Raw genomic sequence first — 10,145 nt, forward strand, 5'->3', positions numbered from 1 at the left:
TTTAATGCTTATATCAACCAAAAAATAGGTATAAGAATGTTTTCTAGCCATATTATTTTAAAAAGCATCTAACTAGAGATAACACAAATGCCCCCCAGTAGTAAGTTTCATAAATAATTTGTGTTACGGCAACACAATGGAATATTAGGCAACACTTACCTATGGTGATTGAGGTTGAAATGTTGGTTACCTGGTGGAGAGTACTGACGGGGGGCCTGCTGTGATACTGGAAGTGTTGTACATCGTGATCTGGGCTGTGGTTAAACATACATATGTATGTTTATGTTTATGTGTGTGTATATGCACACTTAAATTTGAGCTGTGCATGTATTTGCATATTTTACTGTAAGTATTTTATAAAACACATATGTGCAGCAATAGAAAAGTGAGAATGGATTTATGTCTCTGTTTCATTTTGAAAACATAAACACAGGGTGTATAGCCTAGACACTTATAAAAACTTTACTTTTAAGTAAGAACAGGGCTGAAGAGCTAGGGGAGGAGATGGAACTCCCCGAGTACATATTTTTATGTAGTTTTAATTTTTGAATCTCATTAATGTCTTAAATATTAAAAAAATAAAATATCAAAAGGATGGAAACCTACTTATAGGATGGTGGCAGAAACAGATGTTGACAAGTAATTTTGTGTTTTACTTTACAATTACTAGTCTCCCTTGGAGTTAGGCTGAAGTCATATGATTGTTAGTTGGCCAAAAAGCTTTAAGAAGATGACTTTGGGCTAAAACTGAAGGGCTGACTTGACTCCTCCATGTCTTCTCTTCCCCTTCTTGAGAATTACGGACAATCACATCCAGAGACCATGGAGCCACAGAATAAAACTCTTCCTGGATCTCTAAGTCACCACATGGAGCACAACTACCCTGAAGAATTATTCAACATGTATTGGAGTTTTTGAGAATGAGAAAGAAACTTTTTTGATTTGGAGACTTGTCTGTTGCCTCACCATAGCCTAGCACATTCTGACCAATATAGATGTAAAATTGAGGTGATTTGTTGGGAGTGAAGAAAATGGTAGAAATTGGGGAGAGTGAGATAAAGGTTTTCAGTATTCTTTGAAGAGTGAAAATGAGAACACCTATAGAATATTAGAGCTAGAAAAAACCGAGAGACATTATTCTATTCTTTTCATTTTGAAGACAAAGAAAGGAGGACCACAGCAACTAATCATTAGTCTTAACCCTATTACTGGGTTAAGGTCACATAACAAGTTAATGGTGGAGACAGGACTATTGCCTGGGTTTCTGAGACCTTGACAACAGTCTCGGGGTTAGGCTACAACTACTTTTGAGAGCAGCTGAACATATACTTAGTGTCCTGTAGGATGTTCTAAACTTCCTTCGATTTCTGGGTGAAGGTTCTAGGTGGAAATAACAGCTCTCCGAGCCTCTTTCAGTTTTCCTCTAAAAAACTGTCTGCAGTCACAACACAAACCCCTTTTCACTTCCACTTTACTGTCCATCTACCTAGGCAGCCCTCCACGGGTGATCCGAAATAATCAGGAAATATCTTTTATAAGAAGTGATATGTTCCATTTTTATCCTATATCTCTTATTATTTAGATTAATGGTTTGAATCAGTTGTGTAAACAAAATAGACCTAAATAAAGAAAATGTCTTTGGTGAGAATTTTACTCCCCTATCTTTAATTTTTTTTTGGGGGGGTAGATAAGCTCTTTCCACCTCAATATATAAGAATAGGAATAAAAAATGCTGGTGGCATTGTTTGAATGTATATCTCTAGAGGGCCTAGGTCACTTTGTTACAAATTCATTATTTGGATTCATAAAATCTCTTTCTACTTAGCATTGTCAAGACTGGGTGACCAGCTATAAGCCCCACCTCCCAATCTCCATCTATGATTTGCTGATTTCCCTCTCATGTCTTCCTCAGGCTTATCTTGCCTATGTCTTATCCTTATCCCCCTCCCCTCTTCTCCCCATTTCTGAGCTTTGGCATCACTAAAGTAGATTGCTTCCCAATCCCTCTTTTTCATCTCCACTCTAATCCAGGAGAATAAAGCAGGTCATTGTGACATCATTATTGGGCAGCGAATCAGGTGGGCACCTCCCTTCAATAACTTCCTTGTTCCAGAGGAGTTCTTAGGCCGCTTCAATGGAAGGAGGGAGCCAAGAAGAAGGCCTGGCAGAAGTCCAAAGATGATAATTACAACATGGATTGCATATATTCTTGCCCGGAGTGGTGTTGGGTTCCCCTTCCCACCAAAAACCAGTTCAGTAAGTGAAGCTGGTGGCAGTTATGTAGAATTTCCTCATGTATCTTCTCCCTTCTGAGCCCCCTGCTGCACTTCTAAAGAGAGAATCTTACAATGTATGGCTTTGGATAAGAATGGAAGAGGGGGACTGGGTCTCTGGGTGTTGTGAGGGCATCAACTTATCAATTTGTTGCAGGACATTGAAGTTGTGGAAAGTGAGGCTGTGTCTGTAGTACAGCACTGGTTGAAAAAAGTGAGTAAAATTCCTTTATTTTTCAGGGCACCCCAAATTCTAGAGAGCTAACCTCAGTGGGTACAGGAACTGGGACTTCCCTCTCCTTAGAATGGGAAATTCAAGTTCATTGCCAAACACCCCACCTAGAGCTGGGTCTGATTCATAGGATGCTGGGGCTTGTGTCTTTATCAGTGATGTGTTGGAATCACTACTAGCCCTGCCCTGCTTCTTAAACATGCCAAGTTTCAGATATGTTGCCCCAGCTACAGGGTGGCTCCAACATATCCTGGGATAAGGCCAAGGCCTTAGTGGGATCCCTGGAATCCCATGGGAAGGTAGCGGTAGGCAAGCTTATTGCAGGAACCATGAGATACAGAGCTTGTATGTGTGGATATGTGGCATATATGTTGTGATGGAGAGGGAAAAAAATGGAAAAAGAGAAAGAACTGGGGGTCAGATACCGAGTGACACTTTCAGAAGGAAATTACTTACCTTTCAGACTGAAGAAGAGGCTTCCCAGGACATAAAGCAAAAGATGTCCAACAACTTCCCTCCCATCCATGGAGAAAATGTACATGTGACCAGAGATGTGGTAATGGAGAGTTTGAGACTGTCCTCCTAGGAGGGTGGGGAGAGAGGGAGGGGGAAGGTGGGAGGTCCTACTGCAAAGGATCTTGGGCAAGTGGGAGGAGCTGGGCTCTACCTGAGCCATGGAGTTCTTGCTGGGCAGTAATTACGTGGACTCTGTCAAAATTTCCTAGGTGAAGCACCATCACTCAAAGTCTGATTTGTTAGCAAACCAGAGTCAAGAGGTCCTGGAGGAAAGAACAAGAATTCAGTTCATAAGGTGGAGGTAAAGCAAATCTCATTTGCTCTGAGTCAAGTTATGGGGAGGGAGAAGCAAAGAAGGCCCCAAGCCCGCCTCCTCAGCTCTCTGGCCAACACAGACCCACAGCCATTATTCTCGAGAGAACAGCCTTTTGCTGAGAAAATTTGCAGCCTTACTTTGGGATCTTAAGGGAATATGTTGAATATGTTGGCTATCTTGAAAGCCCAACTCATTCCTAAGTATGTAAATGACTTTAGGGGTTGGAAAACTGAGATTATTCAACGTTTCCTAAATGCTTCTGAATAAATTTCAGACTTCTGTTATTTTTGCAGTTGATTTGTTCAGAAGTGACTGCACTTTAAAGAGCTTAAAGAAAATAAGCTCTTAAAATGCAGAAGCCAAAGCCCTCATCTGGAGCTGAGGGGAGAGGAGGTGCCTCAGCGCTGAGGCTAGAATTACGTGCTCTGCTTTCTGGGAGCCTCATAATTTGCCAGCCTCCCACGGGGCCTGCCGAGCATAGACTGTCCCCACACTGGTGCTGAAGTTGCTCATGCCAGGCCCAGGGAGCTGGGCTTGGGCGCCGGCTCATTCCCTTGGCATAAGTGTCTCTATTTCCTTGCTGGGATTTGGGCTCACTTGGGGTATCTTTTTTCCAGTAGAAGAACAGTGGGATTAAACTGTGAAGGAGCTTGCTCTCATTCTGCTTGCTCTTTTTCATACTCCCATCACCAGCTTTGCTCTCTCTTCTATCCAAGGGGATATATTTCTCAAGAAATTTATTTTTGCTTCAGGGTATCCAATTTTCAGGTGCTTACCGCTTCTAGTGACATTAGCATTTTAGATGGGAATTCAACTACTTAGTAATTATGTAAAAGGAGGGGAAGTTGAGACCTCCCTGGGAAAGGTTTTTTTTGGATGGGAAACTTTCCAACAGTCGCTAAAACCATAAATGTTGGTGACTGTAATCCAGTCTCAGGCTTGCATGTGGGAGGCCAGTCCATGCATGATGTGGCTGCACCAGGGAGCTCTCAATGTGGCAGCTCCTTGGTTTGGATAATATGAACATCATCTTCCACCATGTTTTGAAACCTTAGCTGTGTGACACAGCTAGGTTAAAGCTTTAGAGTTATGCTACAGGAATCATAGTCAATCATCTATGTATAATGTTTCCACACTGGGTTTCTATGGAGATTTTAAACCAATAAACCCTGTAGGTTCCCCCTACAACCCACCTATTAGCATCAGTAAGTGTGTAGTCAGGGAACACAGCCCTTATGAAGCATCAGTGGACACTCATTTATTTGTTGATGTGTGCCACCCACTGTATGTTTGCTAAGCTCTCCGGAAGAGAGAGAGAAAAATAATTAGAGTCTCTAGTCTCAAGGAAATGCAAGGGATGGATAAGGTGTGTGAATGTTACAGAATGAGAAGGCCTGAGGACTACCTGCAAGAGCACAGTGTTGGGGAACCGGGTCCCACCAATCCTAGGCATGGAGGCCAGGAACTCAAGGAAGGTTTCCAGAAGGACATTTGCATGGACTGACCGATGTTCTGGGCAGGGCTTAGGTAAACAGGAGCTGGGGTGGGCCTCCCCCAGATGCAAGAGTCTTGGTGACAGTCTGTTTGGTCTGGCCTCCAGGGCCCTGTGCTGTAGCCCCTTCTTCTCGGAGGCCTCTCCCTTTCCCCCTCTGTTGGGGGTAATCTCTCTCCTCTGGAATCACCTCATCTTTCTTCTCTCTCTCTGAGGCACTGACCCAGCTCCTCCTGGTGTGAGCACTATTTGTGAGCACACCTACTTCCCCCAGATGACAAGTACTCAGACAGCATTGGTTCTGTTTCACATTCAAGGCTACAAAGTGCACACCTACAACAAAGTGCTATCCAGACAAGGCCGTTTCAATGGGCACAGAGCCAGTGGGCAGGCTGATTTCACTAGACTGGAGGGTTCGTGAAGGGAGGATGGGATGTGGAGTTGGGAAGGACGGGAAGGGGACCGTTGAGAGGAAGGCAAAGCATCAGGGTGAGAGAAAACAACAGTAGCAATGAGGTGCCTGCAGATTCTTGGTGACAGAATTTTCTAGAAGTATCTCTAAACCACAGTGAATATGGCACAATGCTGATCATCAAGAGCTGATAACGAGGTTGGAGAGCAATTCAGACGGGCTGGATTCCATGTCTTCCAAGACCCCTGGCCCACTGTCTAATTCTAGTAAAGGTGCTTGACTGTTTCCTCAGCACCCCTCAGAACTGTTTGCAAGCTCCTGAGATTATCTGATGGCGCAGGGGTACTTGGTTAGTAACAACCCTTTGAGTTCCTGGTAGTAGGAGGGTCAAGGTCCAGCTCAAAAGTTCATGGCAATGGGGTCAAAACTGATCATTCATATGATTGCAACAGTTTCACGATGCCTAGTGAAAAAGAAACTCAAAAATCCTGGGGTTTGAATGGTGTTTTGCAGCCATACCCGTATCTTCCAAGTGCCAAGTGAGGTGAGAAATGATGTTATGCGTGAACGAATAGAGCAGGTGAGACAAAGGTAAGCTGCTGGGACAAGTCGATTTGTACTTCTAACCGGTGACCAGTGGGGTGGGGTGGCTGCTGGCCTTGCTTCTAATGGTTTCCCTTAGCTTCAGCTCAAGCCAGGTCTGGCCAAGCCTGGATGGAGGTTCACCTGGGCTGAGTGCCTCTCTATATGACTCTGCTCCTAGGTCTAGATGGGCCGATGGCCCAGGCTTGGGCTGCCTGCCCCACCCCGTCCAGGCCGAGGTCTGGGTGTGTTCTCTGGGTGGGCTCAGCCAACTTGCAATCTCTGCTCTGCCTGGCCCCTCCCCTCTGTGCCCTGCAGCTTAAGCCGTCTCACCAATGAATCTTCTCAGGAGCTTCCCTACAGAAATTCCTTCTCAGACTGCTGAGAGCAGCAGGTGAAAGAGCTGACAGGTGAGGACTGGGCACAAGAAGATGGCTGTGCTGGGCAGGGACAGTGCTCTGGCATGGGTGCTTGATTATCAGGTTTAGCCTTTCCCTAGTGGGAGGGCCTACACTTGGGGCTGGTGCGAGTGGGGGAGGAGGCAGCTGCCTGGGGCTCCTGCCCTACCTCTCTTAAAGGATGTAAAGTCAAGTTCAGATAGGCCTCTCTGATTCTTTTCACTGTGGTGTCAGACCAGTGCTTCTTGCCTGCGCACAGGCCTGGGGATCACTGATACCTGGGGTTAGGTCATGGTGGGACCTGGTGTTCTGCCTTCCTGATGCTTGCAGGCAAGGCCACAGCTGGTCAGCTGACCCCATTTTAAACTGTAAGATCACAGGGCACTGGAGTGGGGTGAGGGAGCATAGGTTTTGGCCCTGGCACTGAGTAGGCGAAGGCTCAAGTCACATGGTCTCTTGGCCTGCACTTGGTAGTGGTGGTCATAACACTGGATGTTTCTGGGGCTCTGGAAGGTCACTGCACCCCTGCCAGGAGGAGACTGTGCTGGCTGTCAGCATGCTGGGGGGAGGGGATAAAAGAGCAATTCAGGCAGAGCTGACCCCCAACAAGCTTAACGGAGAACTACAGAAATGTAATGTGGCATTTGTCCAGCACTTAACGCATGCCAGCTTCCACACAGGCACTTTGTCAGGACTTCTTATCTGACTCAAAGCAACCTTACTAGGAGGGCATGACTTGTGCCTGCTATGCCGACTGCAGAGGGGAAGCCAAGCCTCGGCCACAGATGCTGGGCTCCAGGCTGGCCCCACCACGGGGGAGTTGCTCGATGCCTTTGTGCCTCAGTTTCATTCAGAAAGTTGCCTTGACAGCAGCACCCAGCCTTTGCTCCATGCCCTGCCCATTGTTGGATAACATTAACTGAGATGAAGAATCTGAGGGGCTTGCAGGGGCTCCTGAAGTTGGAAGCAGCCAGGCTTCCATCCCAGCTCTGTCCAGCCCACTTCTACCTGCTCCTTATGTGGGTCTCTCTGCTCCTGGCACCCAGCTCTGTGAAGGATCAGCCAGCACAAACGTTGCCCCTTACCCTCCCACATCTCTGCGATGCTCTTGTGGCTATTTCTCCGCTTCTCAGGTTATGTCCTTCAGGGTCAAGGAGCAGCCTGTGTAAGAAGAACGCCCACCTCCTCTTTGACCTGCGGAGTGACCACACCTGGGCAGGGAGGATCCTGTGGGTGAGCCCTCCCCTGTAACAGTGGCAGCCTTGGAATAGTCTCAGTGAACTGCGAATAAAGAGACATGCTATTTAACCACCCTCTTGGCCTCTGGTGTGAATGCTTTGCCATTCACTCACTCACTCACCCACTCATTCACTCACTCACTCACTCACGCATTTATCAGATGCTGAGCACCTCATGGCTTGCCTCTGGGGACGCAGAGCTTTCCACCCTGAGTGAGACAGAATACAGGCCCCCTTAGTGATGTGGACCATGCTGGGTGCATCCTGAAAGTTAGGAGGGGCACTAGTGAGAACTGGGTGGGCTGAGGTGGGAGGATTTCCTAAGGGAAGTGTGGTTTGTTGGTTTCTCTCAAATGTTTATTTTTTCTTTATGCTATTACAGTTGTCCAATTTCCCCTCTTCATTCCCCTCCACCCTGTACACCCTCTCCCACCCACATTCCCCCTCTTTAGTTCATGTCCATGTGTCATAAGTTCTTTAGCTTCTACATTTCCCATACTATTCTTGCCCTCCCCCTGTCTATTTTCTACCTACCATCTATGCTATTTATTCTCTGTACCTTTTCTCCCTCTCTCCTCTTCCCACTCCCCTGTTGATAACCCTCCATGTGATCTTCATTTCTGTGGTTCTGTTACTGTTCTAGTTGTTTGCTTAGCTTGTTTTTGTTTTTGTTTTAGGTGTGGTTGTTAATAATTGTAAGTTTGCTGTCACTTTACTATACATGGTTTTATCTTCTTTTTCTTAGATAAGTCCCTTTAACATTTCATATCATAAGGGCTTGGTGATGATGAACTCCTATAACTTGACCTTATCTGAGAAGCACTTTATCTGCTCTTCCATTCTAAATGAAAGCTTTGCCGGATAGAGCAATCTTGGATGTAGGTCCTTGCCTTTCATGACTTGGAATACTTCTTTCCAGCCCCTTCTTGCCTGCAAGATCTCTTCTGAGAAATCAGCTGACAGTCTGATGGGAACTCCTTTGTAGGTGACTGTCCCCTTATCTCTTGCTGCTTCTAGGATTCTCTCCTTCATTTTTACCTTTGCTAATGTAATTTTGATGTGCCTTAGTGTGTTCCTCCTTGGGTCCAACTTCTCTGGAACTCTTTGAGCTTCCTGGACTTCCTGGAAGTCTATTTCCTTTGCCAGATTGGGGAAGTTCTCCTTTATTATTTGTTCAAATCACTTTTCCACTTGTTGCTCTTCCTCTTCCCCTTCTGGTACCCCTATAACTTGGATGTCGGAACATTTAAAGATGTCCTGGAGGTTCCTAAGCCTCTCCTCATTTTTTTGAATTCTTGTTTCTTCATTCTTTTCTGTTTGGTTGCTTCTTTCTTCCTTTTGGTCCACTCCATTGATTTGAGTCCCAGTTTTCTTCCCATCACTATTGGTTCCCCGTGCATTTTCCTTCATTTCACTTATCATAGTCTTCATTTTCTCATCTAATTTGTGACCAAATTCAACCACTTCTGTGAGCATCCTGATCATCAGTGCTTTGAACTGTGCATCTGATAGTTTGGCTATCTCTTGGTTGCTTAGATGTATTGGCTCTGAGGCTTTGATCTGTTCTTCCGTTTGAACCATTTTTTTGGGGGGGTCTGGTTGCACTTATTACGTAGTGAGGGGCGGAGCTTTAGGTGTTCACTAGGTCAGGGTAACCCAGTTGCTGGGTTGTGACTCTGTATGTGGGGGTGGGGAGAGAGGGGGAAGAATGGCGCTTGCTCCGCTCTCATATTTCAGTCCCATCTGCTGCTTCCCACAAGCAAATTGGGCCTTCCTGGTGCTGATTCCCACGTGGGTGGGTTTGGGTATGTTCTAGGACTGCGTGGGTGTTTCCAACAAACTCTCCTGTGAGTCTGGGAGTCTCTCCCGGCACCTCAACTCCCACAAGTGTTTTCAATTGGTGCTTTTAGGCTTTATTTCCCAACGCTGGGGCCCTGGATTGCTCTTTCTGTCTTGTTCCCTGTTTTTGCCTGGTTTATCTGTGTGTGAATGTGTGTCTGCGGTCAGCCAGTGGCCTTGCACACCTCACTGGGTCTGCCCACTGCCACCCTGTGCCCGGGGTCTTCCAGCCACCGCTTTTTCCTGCTGAGACCTCTCTCAGCGGGCTGCCAACTCTGCCCCTCCCACTGGTCTGGATGAATGGTTGTTGGACTTCCATACAGTTCAATTTTCTGTCAGATCTGGTTGTTTTTTTGTTTCTAAATTTTTGTTGTCCTTAATTTTGGTTGTGCAAGGAAGCACAGTGTGTCTACCTATGCCTCCATCTTGGCCAGTCTTCTTCTTTTTTTTTAAAAATGGAAATCTTAAGTTTCTGACCTATACCCTTTCTCCCCTCTGAAGAACTTTTAATATTTCTTGCAAGTCAGGTCCACTAGTGATAATTTCCTTTGATTTTGTCTGTCTGAGAAAGTATGTCTCCTTCACTTTGAAGAACAATTTGGAAGGATATAAGGTTCTAGGTGCTTTTTTTTTCTTTCAACACTTTCACTATTTGTTCCACTCCTTGCTTGCATGATTTCTGAAGGGAAGTTGAATATAATTTTCATCTTTACTCTCCTCTGGGTAAGTTTCCCCATCCCCATCTTTCAAATTTTTTTTCTTTGTCTTTGATTTTCTGCAGTTTAAGTACAACATGTCTAAGTGTGAATTTTTCAGTATTTACCCTACTTCATGTTCTGAGCTTTCT

The 10,145-nt window shown here is 45.7% G+C and overlaps 1 protein-coding gene across 1 annotated transcript; it reads left to right on the forward strand.

The window, feature by feature from the left end:
• The first annotated feature begins 2,178 nt into the window (after window positions 1-2,178).
• Window positions 2,179-6,208, forward strand: SPATA19 (spermatogenesis associated 19). Its single transcript, XM_045860129.1, has 6 exons — window positions 2,179-2,256; window positions 2,431-2,487; window positions 2,969-3,061; window positions 3,231-3,322; window positions 5,755-5,832; window positions 6,142-6,208. Exons 1-6 carry the CDS (start codon window positions 2,179-2,181, stop codon window positions 6,206-6,208), a joined length of 465 nt encoding a protein of 154 aa, XP_045716085.1.
• The last annotated feature ends 3,937 nt before the right edge of the window (window positions 6,209-10,145 follow it).

Source organism: Phyllostomus hastatus, unplaced genomic scaffold (genome assembly GCF_019186645.2).
Source record: "Phyllostomus hastatus isolate PE091 unplaced genomic scaffold, TTU_PhHast_1.1 phas_scaffold_193, whole genome shotgun sequence".
NCBI classification, from domain to species: Eukaryota; Metazoa; Chordata; class Mammalia; order Chiroptera; family Phyllostomidae; genus Phyllostomus; species Phyllostomus hastatus.

Excerpts from the sequence above, each read along its gene's own strand:
- SPATA19 (XM_045860129.1), top strand. The coding sequence starts at position 2,179 with ATGATAATTACAACATGGATTGCATATATTCTTGCCCGGAGTGGTGTT. Across the intron at positions 2,488-2,968 it reads TACAGCACTGGTTGAAAAAA|ACTGAAGAAGAGGCTTCCCA; the intron begins GTGAGTAAAATT and ends CTTACCTTTCAG. Across the intron at positions 3,062-3,230 it reads TACATGTGACCAGAGATGTG|GTGAAGCACCATCACTCAAA; the intron begins GTAATGGAGAGT and ends AAAATTTCCTAG.